The sequence below is a fragment of the Megalobrama amblycephala genome, linkage group LG7, assembly GCF_018812025.1.
Source record: "Megalobrama amblycephala isolate DHTTF-2021 linkage group LG7, ASM1881202v1, whole genome shotgun sequence".
In the NCBI taxonomy this organism is placed as follows: Eukaryota; Metazoa; Chordata; class Actinopteri; order Cypriniformes; family Xenocyprididae; genus Megalobrama; species Megalobrama amblycephala.
In genome coordinates, this window is record NC_063050.1 from 11,396,772 (window position 1) to 11,417,816 (window position 21,045).

Below are 21,045 nucleotides of genomic sequence, written 5' to 3' on the forward strand. Positions count from 1 at the left end.
GTCACATGACTAAACCGGAAAACTGGTCTCATCGCATACATTTGTCGGAGAAAGTGTCAACAGCAGTATGAACTGATGGCGATGTCTACGGTCTTTTAAGGTAACCTACTTTTAACCTATCTAGTTCTTTTAGTTGTTGACATTTTATTCAATATAAATATCTAAATGTTGGTGAGAAGATGAAAAATAAAAACTTTTAGATTTCAATCTGCATATGTGAGAGACATCGGTTATGCTTCTTTGAATGTATCTTGAGTAATACGGCTTTATATTTGATGTGATCTGTTTTACAGAATGTGGAAGTTAAGTTGCACATAACCCCACTGTGTTGGTTTCAAACTTAATACAGTAATTCATCTTAATTATTTACACATGCTCTTCTTTTGAGGCATATTGTCATAAAAGTTCAATGAGTTTTAAATTAACTGTTGTTGTTGTTGTTTGTCTTTTTTTATCCCTGGGCAGTGGTTTCTTTTTTCTTTTCTTTTTTTGTAGCTGAGTCCTTAAGAAATATGTCTAACTTTTAAGAATAATACATTTTCACTTGAGTAAAAGCTACTGTGTGAATCGCAAACTTCAATAAAAGCAGTGAAATACATTGCCCGGCCAAAAAAAAAAAAAAAGCCGCTGTTTGGATTTTAATAGGCAAATACTTATCTATGAATGGATCATTTTTACAGTGATTATTATGTTTCTAGCATGTTATATGTTTGGCAACAGTTCTTTTAACCCTAAAAGATGGAGTGTGTAGCTTTTCATTTCTTAAACAACCATGTACTAAGATGTATCATGGCCATATCCCAGGACAATGTCAAGATTCATCAGACTCAAACTGTGTAAGAATTGTTGGGAGGGAGCATGAAGAATCATTTTCACACATGATTTGGCTCTGACCTTAACCTTAGTGTAAGTCTTTGGGATGTGCTGGAGGAGACTTTACAGAGTGCTCACCTCTTGCATTGTCAATACAAGGTCTTGACCGGTTGTGCCTCATACGTCCTGAAAAGTGAAGCTGCGGGCTCTTTGATCGCCCCCTGGAGGCTGGATGCAGTACAGGTCATAAACCCCGCCCGCTCAATGCAGACGAAAAAGACTTAAGTTAAAACATAAAAATAAATTATGCTTCAAATAAAATTTTCCAAAAGATGGTTTTGGTTATTTAAGGTAGTTGTTATCACGCTGATTTATATTCAATTGTTCGTTTTTGTGATAAGTTTGATTTTAGCTAGCAATTTGGTGCTATAGAAACGGGGCGTGTCATCGTGATTCACAGTTGATTGACAGCTTGTTTGAGGACTGTCGGAGCTTCGAGGGGAGATTGAAGATAAATAAATAACTATTAATTTTCAATTTCTGTGTTATTTCACACCGACAAAATGAGCTGTTCAGCAGTGAACTGTACTAACCGACCTACAGGATCTGATGGATATCTGAGCTTTTCTCTTTTAGAGTTTCTAGAGGCATATTATATTGAGTTCATCTACTGAATTTGCTGTTTCAAAAATATTATTGCTCTAGATACAGAATAGCCTATTATTTTATAGGTAGAATTTTAAATTACGTATAATTTATATAGCCTATTTAAAATACATCACTGATGACGCAGCCGTCTGGGCGGAAGTTTGATACCGCGACTCCGCCTCCGGGCTCCACTGACGAGTCCTTCTGCGCATTCCCAGGTTCCAAACTTTTTTTTTTTTTTTTTTGACGTTTTTGCCTAACGTGTCAGCGCCCATCGGCGTCCGTTTTGGCTTCAGTTCAATACAATGGAAGGAAGCGGCGTCGCGTCGTCCATCTTTTTTTACAGTCTATGGTCTTGACCAAAAAATGATGCACCTCTCAAAGGAAATAAATGTGATGTTATTTCCATCAAATGGTGCATCATTTTTTGGTCAAGATCTTGTATTGACAATGCAAGAGGTGAGCACTCTGTAAAGTCTACTCCAGCACATCCCAAAGACTTTAAAAGAAATTAAGATCTGGACTCAGAGGTGCCAATTCATGTGTGAAAATGTTTCTTCATGCTCTCTGAAACATTCTTTCACAATTTTAACCCTGATGAATATTGGCATTGTCATTCTGGAATATGGCTATGATGTGTCTTCCTACAACTGAAAAGCTACACACTCCATCTTTAAGGGTTAAAAGAACCATTGCCAAAAATATAACAAAGTTTTTTTGTTTTTTTGTTTTTTTTGGCTGGGCATTGTAGAATCTCTCCTGTCTAATGAAATGATTGTTAAGTTCCAAGTCTAATGAGTTATGTCTAAGGCCTGGTTTCACAGACAGGGCTTAGATTAAGCCAGGATTAGGCCTTAGTTCAATTAAGGCATTTAACCAGCTTTTATAAATGTGCCTTAGAAAAAAATGATGTGCATCTTGAGACAACAATGCCATTGACATATTTTAAGATATGTCAGTACAAGTTGCTTTCAGTTAAAACCGCTCAAACATGCATTTTAGTCTGGGACTATCTTAAGCCTTGTCTGTGAAACCTGGGGTAAGAGTTTTAAGTATATGTTTGTATGATGTTCATAAGCTTTATCTCACCATTGAGTTAACTGTAAATATAACTGGAATTCAGAAATACAATATACTTAATTTGTGATCATAGATAAAAAAAAAAAATCAACTACTCTAAACATATCAAATCATACATTTATTGTTTTGGGTTAGTGAAAAATGTAATGATCAGAACACTCTTTTGATCAACTTAGAATTTTTTTATTATGGAAATCTGCTTAAACATGTAACATTTCTTTTATGCGTTTATGCAATTATGTTTAACAGTTATAAGCAAGCTATACGGACTTTGTGAATTGTAATATTTAATTATGTCATTGAGCATCTCAAAGCATTAGTCTGGCATTAGGGCCGTTTTGACGGATTAGCCGCAGCCGAAGCGCAGATCCTGCTGGAGACTCAACATGCCGTTGTATTTTTCTTTGAGTTCAGCACTTATCTTGCTCTGCTCCAAGCTGGGCCAAAACTCCACCCATGTCCTCTCGCCCAGAGCGTACTGAATTCTGAAGAGGAATCAGAGGAAGGACATTTCTAAGTAAGTTTGTAAAGTCCTAATAAAAGAAACATGGACAAATTGCACCACTTTGAGTGTTACTTCAGTGAGAAACCCTGCATTTTACACGCTTCCGTTTCTTGTAAATGAGGTTTCTGATCCCAGACAGCAACATAATGTGACTCAGATCCGGTCCACATCTGGTACATGTGGATTAGACACGGACCAGATCTGGGCCGACACTATGTTGCCGTCAGGGATAGAATGCAGCATTTTAAGAAAAATCAGTGCTATTTGCTTGGTGAAATTATTTTGTACTAATACCTTCCACTTAAGCATGCTTTAAACAATTTGATTTAAAAGAGATATTTGAGTAATTTTTCAGTTTGCATACTTCCTTCAGTGAATTAGACACATGCAGACAGTGCAAACAAATAACAGACACCGTCAGCAGATACACATGCAGTATCTCACACTCTCTCATGAATACAGATCAAGACACACACACTTTGGATCACAGTTCAAGTGCACTTACTTTCCACCTTCCAGTTGGACATCATCAGACTGGCCCATGATCAGATAGCTCTCACCCCGCTTCAGATCCAAAGCTTCTTTGCAAGAGATCTGTACGGTGAAAACGCGCTGCTTCCCCACCACGTTGTTTTCCGTCTCTACACAAATATGCAACATTTAAATACTGTATTTAACACAATACACTGTATCACACTGAACACAAATCACAATCACACAAGTATCTTGACATGTCTGATTGTCTCTCTGAGACATTGAGTTTGTACTGGCACAACACAACTAAAATCATCTTTGTTTCTCCTAAAACACTGTAAAGACCATTAAAGGGATAGTTTAGCCAAAAATGAAAATTCTGTCATCATTTACTCACCCTCAATTTGTTCCAAACCTGTATGAGTTTCTTTCTTCTGTTGAACTAAAAAGAAGATATTTTGAAGAATGCTGGTGTCTGATTACAAATTTAAGAATCTGTTTAGGATCTGCTGATCCTACATCCTGACATAACCTCACATGAAATACTAAGGTGAAGTACATTGTATGATGACGACATCCGATTAATGATTCTGTTTAGCAAAGTTTCCAGCAAGAGTTTTCTGCCAGATCCTGCTCTCTTTATTGTATGTCTAATGAGTGATTACTGAAATTCTCACCTTTTGTCATTAATGGCTCTTGGAGCCCCTGTCCCATTCTTTGAATAGGTATGCTGATTGGATTAGGACTTGCGACACTCTGGAGTCTGGGGCGGGTTCCTATCCCTGAATACTTCATTTGCATAAGCACTGCCCCCTAAAATGTATATAAACTTCAGTGTACACTGCCTTAGTTAGACTTGATGACTGCAGCTACCGACAGCACGTGTTCTCAAAGAATCCTGCTGAAGATACATCCAAGTCTCCTGGTCTTCTCTTCTGAGACTTTCAACACTGGTAATCAAACAGTTGACGATAGCAATCGAATTCCATAGTTTTTTTTTTTTTCCTACAATGGAAGTCAGTTACTACAGTCAACTGTCTGGCTTCCCATATTCTTTAAAATATCTTCTTTTTAGTTCAACAGAAGAAAGAAACTCGTACAGGTTTGGAACAACTTGAGAGTGAGTAAATGATGACAAATTTTCATTTCAAGACCAGACGTGGGTAGCTTATTGTTTGTTGGTTAAACTTAAACCAGATATTAGCAGAAGATCTGTAAACACTTTACATCTTACTGCTGAAATAAGTGGGAAACATAATCTTTCAATTGACAGAATTTATACATGGTGGTTGGAGTGAGCAACTATACCTGTTTTGAGGGCACTTTCAATCCTCATATTGTAATAAACTGATGAAGCGTCATCATCTGCCCTCAGCAGAACAGCCTTATAAACTGTAAAAATTGATAAGTTTGTAGCATCTTACTGAAAAATTGATAAATATGTAGCATCTTACTGATCACCTCATATATATATATATATATATATATATATATATATATATATATATATATATATATATATATATATATATATATATATATATATATAGACACAAATGATAATTTACCATAATTTATTTTTGGTTCACATGCTTTCTTATTACGCTGAGCCTCGTGAATTTTCTCCTTCCGTTGAAGACTGCAGTTTTCTGCATCAGCAATAGACAGAGAAATAAACCTGCTGTAGATTAACAGCATATAACTCTTACTTAAACTTTCTAACATGAAAACAAAATGCACATTACCTTCGGCACACCGACAGACATCTTGCTTACAGATTTTTTTAAGAGCTCCTTCCTTCCTGGTCGGATGATAAAACTTCACACAGCGATTTTCTAAACATGGAGGAATCATGACATCAGATGGTCACACAGGTACTGTATTCAGTGTTCATTGTGTTGTAGCATCTGAGATATAGCAGTCAGCCATGAAAATATGCTTGAAATAAGTCATAAAATATTCAATGAACGTTTATAACATCTTTTACAGTAATCATTATGTTTATTTTAAATGATGTTAAGCTCAAAGTTAGTGCAAATCTCAACTAAATTCTTCAGTTGTTAGATTTGTGTCAGTGGAACCCTGAGAAATGTATGTTGCGAATATAGCAGGAATTTAACCTTAAGATAAATTGTATTAATTATGATTCAATAGATATATGTTTAATAGCTTTAATTAGAAGCTCAACAGGCTGCAAGTGTAAAAAACACCAGCAAATTAAGAAAACCAAATACAGAAACGTGTTGCAGATACTGACAACAATACAGAAATGTGCTGCAAATAGCACATACCATTTGAACTATTTTTTTACTTTTGAAAAATGATACTTTTTTTTACTATATATATATATATATATATATATATATATATATATATATATATATATATATATATATATATATATATATATATATATATATATTGTAAAATGTAATTTATTCCTGTGATCAAAGCTGAATTTTCAGCATCATTTTTGTCTTCAGTGTCACATGATCCTTCAGAAATAATTCTTTTGAAAATAGTCATAAATGTTTCTTGAGCATCAAATAAACATGTTAGAATGATTTCTGAAGGATCATGTGACACTGAAGACTGGAGTAATGATGCTGAAAATTCAGCTTTGATCAGTGGACGATATGACAAATCTTTCACAGTATGAGAAATTTTATTTCATGATAATGATATATATCTCTGTATAGCTATGTTTATGTTTATGTTAATAAAAATAAGAACAAAGAAGCAAATTAAAAACAGTAAAACAAATAAAATAGAGCAAAGATACAAATTAAATAAACTTTACATTTTTCATCTACAATAGGTTTATTTAACGTGTAGTAAGAAATAGTGAGTGATTTTCTGTTTGTCTTTTGTTGTTGATTAACATGAATGAGACAGACCGCATTTTATTAAGCTGCACCAACCGCATGGATTTATTTTCCACAGCTTATTGCGCTTAATATATTTCTTATAACTAATACACGTTAACAATTAGTGATTGCATGCTGTCTGAGAGAGGTGGCTTTTTGTGCTCACGCGTCCCACTCTTTATTTTCTCATTCATACATGTTTCTTTATACAAGTGTGCTACGTGGATAGATTTACATACCGCGAAATAAACAATATTGTAAAATATCAAATGGTAAACACTTTATACCGTGGTCACAATATATATACGGCCCAGCCATAAATCATAGGAAAAAAATACATTTTTAAATATATTCATAAAAAAACAGTTATTTTAAATTGTAATGTTACAGTTGTACACAGCAGAATCCCCAGAGTTAAATCAATTCAGAGTACATTTGGTCCCTCTCTAAATAGTGTTAAAATAACACTGAAGCAGAGTTAAAGTTAATGACATAATTAAGCGATTAATTATCTGATGATTGAGCATTAGTGATGAACACCTGCTGTTAACAAGCAGAATCACGAAGAAAAGAGAAACACAAGAACACAGATAAAATAAGACATTAAATCTCACAAGATCTGATTAACTCCACAAACAGCATTACCAGCTTCATTTATTACTAACCAGTTTGACTTTATTTTAGTCAGACGTCTACAGAAGTTTTTGTTGAGAATTAACAGGTTTAGATTTTGTTTTATTGGTAAAGAAAAAAGAAGAAAAGAAGAAAAAAAAAAAAGCGATGCCACCATCCTGGAGATCAGTGTTTGATTTAGTTGGGCTCTTGACCCTTGACTTTCTATGTTAGATTTTTCTCTGCAACAATGCATATTATTTTGTAAAGCAGTGAGGCCAGTGCTTTACAGTGAGCAGATATTAGCTGCTTTTATATGATGATACAGTCATTGTGAGTTGGCCTGATTGTATCCAAAGCAACTAATCATTGCCATTATCAACCCTGAGAAACTAAAGCTTGAGAAGAAAGTACTGCAGTAAACAGTTATGTTTTCAAAACCGTGTAGTGCATACATTTTTTGAACAATTGTATTATTTAGACACACACAGACATCAAGAATCAGCATATTAATCTCAACAATGTTGATAATAAATAAATAAATAAATACATAAATAAATAAATAAATGCTTCACACTGCAATGCAAGCTGAGTATCACCATAGTACAAAATTCAAATCAAGCACTGCAGAATGAATAATTGTTCTCTCCGCTGTTGGGGAATTGTATGATATGTATTCATGTCTAAAAGCCTGAATGGTAATATTTGTTCATCTTCAGAATTAAGGTGCCATTTGTTTAATGTTTTATTTTGTTTTATTTTTTTGCAACTGTGTAATAGCCAAATCTCAGTCAAGCAACCAAAGAAAAAAAAGAGAGAAAGAGACCTCTTTGTGAATTTAATTTGAAAAGGCTTTCAAGCAGAAAGTTCAACCAGATCTGCTCCTTCAATCTTTTGATTTAACAATGTGTAAGTGTTTGTTGTGAAACTTTTGTAATTGCTCAAAAGCAAATTATTTTAAAAACTTAAGAGTCAAGAGCCCAACTAAAGCAAACGCTGACCACCATGATGGCCAATAAAACATTAACATCTAAACCTCTGGTAATTCTCAATAAGAACTTCTGTAGATGTCAGAAGTAAAGTCAATCTGGTTAGTAATAAGTGAAGCTGGTGATGCTGTTTGTGGAGTTGTTTCATCAGATCTTGAGAGATATACCCCCATTTTCACAGACAAGGCTTAAGCTAGTCCTAGACTAAAATTCATGTTTGAGCTGTTTTAACTGAAAGTAACTTGCACTGACATATTTTTTTCAGTGATTCTGATGTGATTGTTAACAGCAGGTGTTCATGACTAATGTCCAATCATTACTTAATTAATCGTTTAATTATCTCATTAATTTGAACTCTGATTCAGTGTTACTTTAACACTATATAAAGAGACCATATGTACTCAGCAGAGGTGATTTAACTCTGAGAATTTTGTTGTGTAACATTACAATTTACACAATGTTATGCAATGTTACTGTTTTACTGTTTACTTTGTGAGCATAAGATACTTATTTGAAAGACACTTAAAATCTCACAGACCCCAAACGTTTGAATGGTAGTGTAAAATGCGATTATGTGACCTATGTTTCTCCCTCTTAAATGATACTATATGTCCATTCCATAGAGACTCTGTCTGTTCCTTAAATAATGAGGAAAATAACATGTTTACTAAGGGATCTGGAAAAAATCTGATTGTGATTAAACCAGATAATAGCAAAATAAGGTCACAAAACACTGGACTATTGATATAAATGCTAGTATTTGTCAAAGTATTAAAAAAAAAAGAAAAAAGAATAATAAAATAACATTGTTTCTAATGTTCTAAATGAGTGCACTTCATTGAGGCAAGTATCTGTAGTACACACATCTGTAGTTTTACATTGTGAAGTTTACATGCCATCAAACAAATCAATATTTAGAAGCATTTATGGTTGGGTCTGGTAAACACAAATTTGTTTCCTGATGGACTGATAAAATTATGTGCAATTTATGTCAGGTTACTGGAGTGTTTGCATGCACATCAGTTTCATACCTATAGAGTAGTATTCATATACAGTGACTGCTGCTGGTTGAATATAGCCTCCGTTCATAACCCTGTGCAGCCTGAAGGTGATCCAATCTTTCCTTTTATGAGAAATCTGCAAGTTCAAGCGCAAATAGCAGACACTTTAGAGTAGGGATGCAGGAATGATTGTTAAAATAAATAAAAAACAAAACAAGTATTAGAATCAAACAGCCTTGTGTGACTGTGCAGAAAACCCCTATATCACCACCTATATATAAAATGTAGATAAAAAATTAACTAATTAATCACATTTTGTTTTCTGTAATTAATCAAGATTAATCGTTTTTGCCTTGTTGTGAAGAACTAATTTCTTTTGCATCTCATCCACACCTCTGTTGCTATAATGTAATTTTAGAGTTAGTAACAGAGGCTTGAGCCACTGATATGAGATAGATAGAGAGAGAGAGAGAGAGATTAAGTGTGTGTAAATTACCTGAGTCCGTTCGTCTCTCTCAAAAATGTTTGGCAGCAGAATCTCTACTAATAGTGAAACTGCAAGTTTATCTGCTTCAAGAACAGTGATGCTACTACCTGTTTACTGAGAAATGTAGCTTTTAAGGTTTGAAACTATTTTAAGTCGTGGGACAGCGCTAACAAGTTTTTGTGCACGTGTATATTTCCGTGAGAGTGCACTTGCATCTATCTGCCGCGAATGTAGAACGCTGAAGGCGAGCAGAAATGAGATAGGCTACACTACAGCTCTCTGCTTGCAGCACCTCAGTCACCCTAAGTGCAGTGCAATCAGTGCAGTTGAACTGGTTTGTAAATTCTGCTCTGTTTCATTGGTCCATCTCTTTACAGCTCTTACTACAGTCTTGGCAGATTTAAGTTTCTGCTTATAGGCTGGGAGAAGATAAACAAAACAGTGATCAGAGGGTCCCAAAGCCGCTCGAGGGACAGAGTGATACGCATCCTTTAAAACAGTGAATCAATGGTAAAGTATGTTACTGTCCCTGGTGGGGCATGTGATGTGCTGTCTGTATTTAAGCAGTTCATGGGTGAGATTAGCTTTATTAAAATTAAATATATATATATATAGAAAGCTTGATATGTCTAAAAAATAAATAAATAAATTCAAATTGAAAACAAACACTCTATGATTGTGTAATCCATTTGAAAGTTGCATTTTTTCCCCACTGTACTGTGGAGATGGTGAGAAAAACACTAGTTTTTTAATAGATAATTAAAATATCTCCTTGCGGTTTATTTTCTGACACATTCATAATCATTACTTTGCCAGTGTTTTACACAGAATAGGCTATTTATTACACCTATATTTAATATATTATAGACACTATAATAAAGATTATATTAACAGGGGTTAAAGTATTAAAATAATAATAATAATAATAATAATAATAAATATATATATATATAGTAGTCAACATTTGAAGTGGATCAAAACCTTTCATCAAAGTTGTCCTAAAACCTTCTTAGGACAACTCTGATTAACTTTTTTGATCCACTTCAAATGTTGACTACTATATATATATATATTATATATATATATATATATATATATATATATATATATATATATATTTGACTGAAAATGTTTTCTCAGCCAAACCCCATTCAACAGGTTTTTATTTCTTTCTTGTAATTAGGAATATAGTGATTATTTGATTTAACCATGTAAGGCAGTGTATTGTGTTGTCCACAAGATGTCGCTATAACACTGTTGTGCTAAGACAGATTCAAGTACCTTTAGTACTGTTTGAGCCTCTTGATGTACCGTAGCGTTGTAATATTTAAGTAATAAAATTAATATAAATGTGCAATTAGTTCACTAATGGTTTTAATGAGTGACTACTAGTCGACTAGAAAAAAATATTTAGTCTGGGACAGCCCTAGTTTTCAGAGTAAAATTGACACAGAGACCTTGTCCAGGTAGATGATGAGGGATCCTCGCTCTGAAAGTTGCTTGTTCATCTCAAATTTCTCAATCAGCCTGTCATGTCCAGTTGACAGCTACAAACAGGGACAGAAAGTTATTATTTGAAAGTTTGACAGCTTTTCTCCTTATACTTCTTTATGATCTTTAATGCAAATTGTGTCTGCATTAAGCCCCAGTGGCCAGCACAACTTCAGTGCAGTGTATGAAAATTGTGAGAAAATTAAGCACAGACATTGTGTAACATTGAAATTGTAGCTGAAATATGTAGGCAGTTGCCGTACATGGATAGAGTCCATGATAGGTCTGGACTTAACACTATATGTACATTTCAATTAAAAGTCCCTGGACTTCATATATTGTTTATTCCATTTTGGCAATAGCAAATGTGATGATAAAGAAAAGCTGATACTTACCACTTTCAGATCATTCTCATCCACAACAAATCCTGTCAGTAATGATATATCCAGTATAGACATGGTGGCATCCCTGTCAGCGGACAGATACCTGTGGAGTATAATAAAGTAATAAAGTACATAATAAAGTACTGTAATTCCAGCCAAAACCTTTGACTGGTCACAATGTTAAATGTTAAAATGTTAGAGGTTAAAGGTTAAGAGGTTAAGAACTTAAAATGTTAGAGGTTAAACTAAACTTACATTTTATATTTTTTATAATTGTCAAGGATTATTCACTGTATTGAGGTACTGTTTAGTAAACTGAAATTTGAAAGTTCTACTAAATTGATATTTAGCTGGTTAGAACAGAATGTGATGAAAATGGCACTTATTCACACACCTGGTATTGATAGTGAGTTTATAACTCTCAGTTGCACCGCGATATGTTACTAAAGAGAAAGAAAGAGAAAAGTAAATCAATAATCGGTGAATCTCAAAAAAAAAAAAAAAGAAAAAAAAAAAAAAAAAACTGTCAAGAACATGTCTAGGTCACATTTCACCCCAAAACCAAAATACAAATCTAGCGTAGCGTCAGTTCTGGCAGGTCACGTCAGTCAAGCTTGCATCAGCTGACTCCCAGGTGACTTGCGTCTACCTATAGGAATACGACGCCTATTACGGCATCTATATATAAGCTCCTCCGTATTATCAGCAGCTATTGCATTTCTCAGGAGCAAATTAAATGGCGAATTCGACAGGCAAACAGCATCATCTCACTAGGAATTGTGCAATCGGGAATTTAGCGAGAGGGATTTGTGGATTTCACCTCTCATTAACTGCATTGATCATAAGCCGACTGATTGGAAATGACTGAGTTAACGTTAGCATTGCTTCTTGCATCGCTGCAATTAGACATGGACTGGCAGTTCAGATGATCTGCACTCCCCGCATGAAGAAACGTTTCAAGACAAGCTCAAACATCCACGTTACAGCCGGCTATTTCACTCTCCTTCATCTCTGAATGTTTCCACGAAGCTAAGCTAAGTTCCTTTTAATGCTCATTGTTTTAAAGCTAACTCATGATGTTGTTAAAGCTATCACTCTTGCTTAGGCTTCTAGTCCTTCTCAGTAAAAATGTTTTTGCAAAGCTTTTGCGATCGTATTTGGCGATGTGCGTTACTATCTGTTGTCATTGGCAACCGGCTTGATCGCCGCACACGCCAGTCGGGGCGCTTTCGTTTGTATAGCAACATACACGCTGGTCGGATCGCCGTGTTTAGCGCTATACGTCGCAGATTCAAGCAGCTTTGCAGTAGAGACAGAAAAACAAAGATTCATGGTGCAAACGGCTTTTCTGTTGTGGTGCAGCACATAGTAAACATCGTTTTTCTTAAAGCTATAGACCACTTTGGAGCAGACGTCACAATGACGTCACTTGCAGCTGCGCGCGCATAGTGGTTGCAGAAAAATAGCGGTAGCAATTGGAGGAAAATAAGAGAATAAGAGAAAAATGTTTTGTTGTGCCTCTGGATGTTGGAATCGGAAATCAAAAAATATAGTCTTAATTTTGAAAGAAAACCATCGTTGAAAACGTCCTTTGAAGCTAAACGGAGACGTTTCACAGACTGGACTGATGACACCTGCAAGGATTAGTCTACTATTAAAGCAGGAATTTGATGTAAACAGTAAGTCTACATAATATTCACATATGCAGTTCAGAGGACATACATACATAGCAGTTACAGCATTGAAATAATATTTAAACCTATAACATTTCACATAGATAACTTTTAAACAGTCTATACAATTTTAATTTCACAATTCTGACTTTTTTCTTGCATTTGCGTGTTTATTACTCCCAGTTCGGACTTTATTCCTCGCAATTGTGAGTTTATTTCACAATTCTGAGGGGAAAAAAGTCAGAATTGCGGGATAAATTGCAATTCAGAAAAGACAGAATAACGAGTATATCTCACAATTGTTTTTCTTTGTAAGAAATGTGAGATATAAACTCAGATTTGCGAGAAATAAAAGTCAGAATTGTGAGATATAAACTCGAAATTAACTTTTTATTCTTTTAATTCATGACAAACAAAAACAAAACAAAGTTGTACGCCTCAAGAGACTTATACGCTTTTAGCTTCTCCTGAGTATAGGCTATACACTTGAGGTGTCAATCAGGTAAATATATATCTCTGGCCACTGGATGCTTGGCCATTTCGTTTCATCATTTAACCACTGACAAGGTGCTATGGCAAACGGATCCGTAAGCTGTATCCCACTCGGTAATGTTAATTTTTTTGAAATAACAGTGCTTATCGCTGGGTGAAGCTGCTGTGATATGCCGACAACATTTAAAAAAAAAATAACAAATCAAAATATTCTATAATGTTTCTAAATCTTAACTACTTTGAACCGCTTCGTCGTAACTCTCTAGTCGTACTGGTTATCACTCCCGGGTTTTCTGCAACCACGATGCGCGCGCATCCCGAATGTTTACAAACAGTAAATAGGCCTATAGTGCCACTGGAAACGCTCGTTCTTAAAGGTCTAGTTGCTATTTAGAACAAGCTGATCTTAAGGCTATCTAAAAAATTGCTTGTTACCGAAGCTCTAGTGTCATTGCTGCATACTATAAGCACTACTGTGGTAAGTTTATTCAGGTACATGTTATCTTAAGCTGTTGTCTTAGACTTATGCTCTTTATGATATCCAATCATATCGCAACATTCTGTGATAAGTGAACAAACGTCTGTGGCTTGAAAACTTATCAGAGTATTGTAACATGCTTTTCTTTAAATACACAGAGGTTTCTTATTCAACCCTAACAATGTCTAACTTGATGGTCCTGTAAGGAGTGTGATATCATGGGAGTCGCCATCTTGTCTTTCGTAGCCAAAGGAATCGGCCCGACTGGAGCAGAAATCGTGCTCATGATGAGGAAGCACTGCATTTCATTTCTTAGCTGCACGCTGCATCTAACTCCGAGCTATTGCTGCGGGTGTATGCTTCCCCAACCTGACTACCACTAGTTTAATACTAGTCTGTGATTTACAATATGCTTGTTGTAACAGATTGCTGCCACTAGGGGTGTAAGCTTCCCCCAATAGGAGAGAGAAGAGAGAAAAAAAAAAAAAGAAAAAAAAAATTATTAAGCAATGGGTGTATGCTTCCCCGACTAGATTGCTGCTAACGGTGTAAGCATATATGATATATAAAAATCGCTAACTAAATGCGCTACAACATGCTTGTATCAGATTTGCTGCCTCTACGGGTGTAAGCTTCCCCCATTTATTTAAAAAAAATAAAATAAATAAATAAATAAAAAAAATTCAGGTCATTCAGGTAACTGCATTTTGAGGAAAAATGGCATTCATATTTTCGCACTCAGTTTGTGTTGGGGGATATCAGCATATGGTTTGTTTTGGGGGTTTATTGCTGCTCTCCCTGCTCTTATCCATGCTAGGCTGCATGGATGCGCAGGGAGTTCTTGCCCAGAACAGAACCATACCGCCAATACAAACTCTATGCATTATCTATCATATTTGACGATAGTGGTCCTGACAGAAATCTAGCGTAGCGTCAGTTCTGGCAGGTCACGTCAGTCAAGCTTGCATCAGCTGACTCCCAGGTGACTTGCGTCTATCTATAGGAATACGACGCCTATTACGGCATCTATATATAAGCTCCTCCGTATTATCAGCAGCTATTGCATTTCTCAGGAGCAAATTACCCTCCTCCATCCCCAGCTCCTCCTCTCTTCAGTCAGGATTGGCCTTATTATTTCCCCTGAATCAGACTAATTCTCGAAAAATGTGTATGTTAAATCATGACATTTAATGATATCTGCATGTTGGTCCTGTTCTGTTTACCCTGTGGGGTTTATTGCTGCTCTCCCTGCTCTTACCCATGCTAGGCTGCATGGATGCGCAGGGAGTTCTTGCCCAGAACAGAACCATACCGCCAATACAAACTCTATGCATTATCTATCATATTTGACGATAGTGGTCCTGACAGAACTATTTTACTTAATTGTATTAAGTCTGTTGTTGGACCAATTTTTTTATCCTTGTGAAATTATTTATGACAATTAAACAATGAAAAATGCAAACAATCTCTCATTATGCAATATATTTTGACATTTCACTCTCCACCATATGACACCAGTGGAAGTATTGAAATGACATATTTTGTATTTATGATCATCATGTCTCCCTTTCAGAATATAAGACCCAAAACAGTAGACTAAATTTTACCTTGATCGTCCCTCTCAAAAGTCAAATCAAGCTCAAAGTTCTTGCAGGTGCCACTGCTCTCTTTTGGTTTTGCATAATACTCAGTCACAACCTGCAGAGGAGAAAATATCACAAAGTCATTTCTTGAATGCAGACTAAATACAAGAAGACTTAGGAGTAAAAGCTAGTGTAGATGCTCATTTGCTTTCAGTCAAAATCAACTACTGAGGTCAGTAGTTGGTTTTGTTATTAGTAAATTCTCAGTTTTCTGTTTTGATTATTGCTTTCTTCAGTTACTCACAGTTACAGAGGCCTCTCCAGCACCCTTGGCACTGACAGTGATCTCCCTATTAGATGGAATCTGTTGATGAAAATAATAATAAAATGTACATTTTTAATATAAAATACTCATCTTGATAAAATGTATCAAATGTAGCTGATTAATATCAGATTGAGAACTAAATTGTTATTTCATCTTAAGCCAAGTATACATCCACAATTGTTGCTCATACAATATGACTAGCAAATATACAAACCCAATTCCAAAAAAGTTGGGACACTGTACATGTCATGATCAGGGGCGCCGTTGGCACGGGGGACAGGGGGGGTCAGGACCCCCGCAGTTTTGAAAAGAGAGAAACCGACCCCTGCACTTTTGATAAGGGCTTCAATCAGTCAAACTATATCATCTTTTAGCTTAGGATATTTTCTTTCAAATGAGACCATTTTCACGTTTCTGTGAGCTTTTGTTCGTAAATAATCAACTGTTTTGTCACTGATGTGAACAGGAAATGCGCTCTCGAACGGAGAAACACGCAATCTCCAAGCAATCAATCAGAGCGTGCTAACGTTTTAGGACAGGTCGATGGTATATAAATCGTGGCCGAATGTTAGCGTTTGTCAATCAAGCCGAACCGTCCATTCAGAAACCGAGAAATTTGAGGCTGATCTCTCAGGTTGATGCGCGAGCTGGATTGACTGAAGTTTTCGTGAGGATTTATAGTTTATGGACCGTTTTGATTTCGGTAATTACATCTAGAAAGGTAAAAGCATTGATGGCATCTATAAAAGAGATCTCTGAAAGCGAAACAAAAGTGATTATTGCCTTGACCAGCAACGCAGTGGGGAGGACGCACGAGAGGAGCGTTTAATAGGTATGTGTATGGGCTACTGTAATACTGCATAATGCTTATCAGTGGCATGCACTTTGATCGCGAAAGTGAAAGTGCCCTTTGCGGTCGCATCGCGGTGCCCCTGTGTTCCCATTTCTCCCGATGTGAACCGTGAGCTCCAGTCCATTACAATGTAAGGCGGTTAAGGCCCGGGCATGCTTCATTTCCGGCATTCCGCTCAGCCTTTCAAAGAACCCCCCCCAAATGCAGTTTGGTCCCCCGCACTTTGAAAATGTCTCCTGCGCCCCTGGTCATGATCACCGTCTGTTCCTGTCAGTTCCCGGACTACACTTCCCACTATCCTCCCTGTCAGTCACATGTTCACTCCACACCAATCACCTGTTGCCACATACAGCCTAGCACACTACACTGATCACCACACCCAGCTGCAGCTCATTACCAGGACTATAAAGGACTTTCACACACACCACCTCACCGTGAAGTCTTGTTAACACTGTTACAATTCCGAGCGTTATATCCTGTTTGCCTGTCTGTTACCAATCCTGCCTGTTTCCTGTTTCCTGTTTCCTGTTTATTGACCCGTTGCTGCCTGTCCTGACCTTCGCCTTGTATACCGACCTGTGAGTGTTATCTGCCTGCCTCTATCTACTGCCTGTACCCTGATTACGACTCTGCCTGTCCCTTGCTGTTCCTGTTTGCTCCTGATTGACCCTGCCTGTACAACCACGCTCACTCTAAATAAAAGCTTGCATTTGGATCTTACCTGTGAGTCCCGCCTTTGTTACAGTACAAATTGTGAATAAAAAAGGAATGCAATAATTTACAAATCTCATAAACTTATATTTTATTCACAATAGAATATAGATAACATATCAAATGTTGAAAGTGAGACATTTTGAAATGTCATGCCAAATATTGGCTCATTTTGGATTTCATGAGAGCTACACATTCCAAAAAAGTTGGGACGGGTAGCAATAAGAGGCCGGAAAAGTTAAATGTACATATAAGGAACAGCTGGAGGACCAATTTGCAACTTATTAGGTCAATTGGCAACATGATTGGGTATAAAAAGAGCCTCTCAGAGTGGCAGTGTCTCTCAAAAGTCAAGATGGGCAAAGGATCACCAATTCCCCCAATGCTGCGGCGAAAAATAGTGGAGCAATATCAGAAAGGAGTTTCTCAGAGAAAGATTGCAAAGAGTTTGAAGTTATCATCATCTACAGTGCATAATATCATCCAAAGATTCAGAGAATCTGGAACAATCTCTGTGCGTAAGGGTCAAGGCCGGAAAAACATACTGGATGCCCGTGATCTTCGGGCCCTTAGACGGCACTGCATCACATACAAGAATGCTACTGTAATGGAAATCACAACATGGGCTCAGGAATACTTCCAGAAAACACTGTCAGTGAACACAATCCACCGTGCCATTCGCCGTTGCCGGCTAAAACTCTATAGGTCAAAAAAGAAGCCATATCTAAACATGATCCAGAAGCGCAGGCGTTTTCTCTGGGCCAAGGCTCATTTAAAATGGACTGTGGCAAAGTGGCAAACTGTTCTGTGGTCAGACGAATCAAAATTTGAAGTTCTTTTTGGAAAACTGGGACGCCATGTCATCCGGACTAAAGAGGACAAGGACAACCCAAGTTGTTATCAGCGCTCAGTTCAGAAGCCTGCATCTCTGATGGTATGGGGTTGCATGAGTGCATGTGGCATGGGCAGCTTACACATCTGGAAAGGCACCATCAATGCTGAAAGGTATATCCAAGTTCTAGAACAACACATGCTCCCATCCAGACGTCGTCTCTTTCAGGGAAGACCTTGCATTTTCCAACATGACAATGCCAGACCACATACTGCATCAATTACAACATCATGGCTGTGTAGAAGAAGGATCCGGGTACTGAAATGGCCAGCCTGCAGTCCAGATCTTTCACCCATAGAAAACATTTGGTGCATCATAAAGAGGAAGATGCGACAAAGAAGACCTAAGACAGTTGAGCAACTAGAAGCCTGTATTAGACAAGAATGGGACAACATTCCTATTCCTAAACTTGAGCAACTTGTCTCCTCAGTCCCCAGACTTTTGCAGACTGTTATAAAAAGAAGAGGGGATGCCACACAGTGGTAAACATGGCCTTGTCCCAACTTTTTTGAGATGTGTTGATGCCATGAAATTTTAAATCAACTTATTTTTCCCTTAAAATGATACATTTTCTCAGTTTAAACATTTGATATGTCATCTATGTTGTATTCTGAATAAAATTTTGAAATTTGAAACTTCCACATCATTGCATTCTGTTTTTATTCACAATTTGTACAGTGTCCCAACTTTTTTGGAATCGGGTTTGTAGAATGGATGACATCAACGGTTATTTATGTCAGACTGTATGATATACAATTTCAACATTTCAGATTGTTGATTGGGCCATCAGTTGTGTCACTGTTTCCTGATTGACACATAACATGGTACCACACAAACCCAGGTTTTCTAATTCAGCTCAAACTCACCTTCGTTGTTTTTGCGAGATGAGCGTCTTCTTTGCTGAACTTCCATACAATCGGCTGCCGGCTGCCTTCCACTTGGATCGTCACCTCCAGGTCTAACTGCTTTATGTCTTTCACATGAATCCTGTACTCAGCAACAGCCTGAAACACCATAATGGTGGCCTGGGAGGGAGGAGACGAGGCTTTAACTACTTTTCAAAGCCATATTTTGGTTTCCCAGATGTTGCATAGTTAACACGTGGACAGATATGCAAAGCAGATGTGAATGTTTAATGTTCACTACAAACCTGAGTCGTGCCATATCCTCCACTGGACTGCCTCTGGCTGTTGAGCCAGTTTACAATGGGAGCTGCAGCCTGAAAATCTTTAGCTTTAACAAGAGCCAGAAGCGCATAGGCCGAAGCCTCAAGAGTAAAGTAACTGTTTCCAGAGATGGGCCAATGACTCCTATCTGTATGGAATTAAATCAGTTCAGTTTTATTGGTATTTGTTTTGTTTTTTTACCATACAAAGTGTTTCAAAACAGCTTTACAGTGAATTGTTTTTTTAAAGTAGTTGCCTGAATGAAAAGTAGATATGAAATTGAAGACCTCACAAAGACAAACATCAATGTTCTATATCAGGGTTTCTCAAACATTTTTGAACTCCTTTCACAACCCCAGACTTTAAGTAGATTTTTATACCAATAAAATATAAATAATGCATTATAGATATTATACGATTTTTGAGTTTGTTAAGTAATAGTATAAGCATCTTTATAGGGGTGGGTGATATGACCAAAATCTTATTTCATGATATTAGACATTTTGTTTCATGATTGTTTCATGATAACGATGATATGGGCCACTCTACAGAATTGATGCAAAGTCAGATTTGGAAACGTCTTGAAATTTTGTTTGTATGAAAACCGTATAATTTCCAAGGTACACATTTCAAGTAATTGTGCAGTTAATTCTCATATTGTATTTTTAGAAATTTTTGGACTCTCCCCAAATTTGACATTACCAAAACACAATAATAAGTAATTTATATAAGAAGGCTTACATTGACCTATTAAGATTTTGTTTACATCTACCTTGTAAATATATATTTTTTGCTATTTTTTTTTTTTTTTTTTTTAAGTTCTCACAGGTAAATCAATAACAATTATAACAATATTTCAAGTGTGATTTATGAGATTTGTTGTATTTTGAATCCAGTCTTTCTTTGTAAAAGGCATAATGTTTATCATACTGATTTCAAAGTGAAGGATTCATTACCTTGAATATACATTGAACCAAACACTAGAATACCATCTTAGTTGATAATTCAATATACTTTATTTTTGACAAAACATCCATGTTTTGGTCATGACTGCAAATTTTCGGTAGTGACAGTGATGATTTGGTAGCGACCACATAACATTACAGAATATTCACTCACATTTTATAACACTAATGATTTGCATAATAAAACATACTAAAATTCTAATGATTTGCATAACTGTACTAAAATTTTACTAAAAACAATTTGTGTTCCTTTTTGTCACTACCAAAATAATGATGTCACTACCGAAACAACATATGGTGATGTTTCAGTTGTGACAATTTTTGATACTTTTGAGTCTAGCTCAAAGATGCTAATCAGCACATGGTTAGCTAGCACAGTTCTGAACAGTTATACACACATAACAACTAAGATTTATGGAATAACACCCAAACAAGTTTGCTTAATTGCAGAAAAAGATATTTATTTATTTATATATTTATTTATTTATTTATTTATTTATTTATTTATTTAAACCTTTCTGATATTTTAAATATTATTGTGGGATTCAATAGATAAT

General features: G+C 36.2%; 1 protein-coding gene across 1 annotated transcript in view; it reads right to left on the reverse strand.

Moving 5' to 3' along the window:
- Positions 1-2,702: 2,702 nt before the first annotated feature.
- LOC125271346 (complement C3-like) overlaps positions 2,703-21,045 on the reverse strand; it is a 36,322-nt gene continuing 17,979 nt past the window's right edge. The window contains exons 29-41 of the mRNA XM_048195407.1: positions 19,508-19,671; positions 19,224-19,382; positions 15,881-15,940; positions 15,601-15,691; positions 11,745-11,793; positions 11,363-11,453; positions 10,934-11,023; positions 9,020-9,125; positions 5,266-5,355; positions 5,089-5,169; positions 4,829-4,912; positions 3,552-3,687; positions 2,703-3,026 (exon numbers count right to left, since the gene is read on the reverse strand). Coding sequence (XP_048051364.1) covers positions 2,888-3,026; positions 3,552-3,687; positions 4,829-4,912; positions 5,089-5,169; positions 5,266-5,355; positions 9,020-9,125; positions 10,934-11,023; positions 11,363-11,453; positions 11,745-11,793; positions 15,601-15,691; positions 15,881-15,940; positions 19,224-19,382; positions 19,508-19,671 — 1,340 coding nt within the window. The 3' untranslated portion in view covers positions 2,703-2,887. The remainder of the gene's footprint in view (positions 3,027-3,551; positions 3,688-4,828; positions 4,913-5,088; positions 5,170-5,265; positions 5,356-9,019; positions 9,126-10,933; positions 11,024-11,362; positions 11,454-11,744; positions 11,794-15,600; positions 15,692-15,880; positions 15,941-19,223; positions 19,383-19,507; positions 19,672-21,045) is intronic.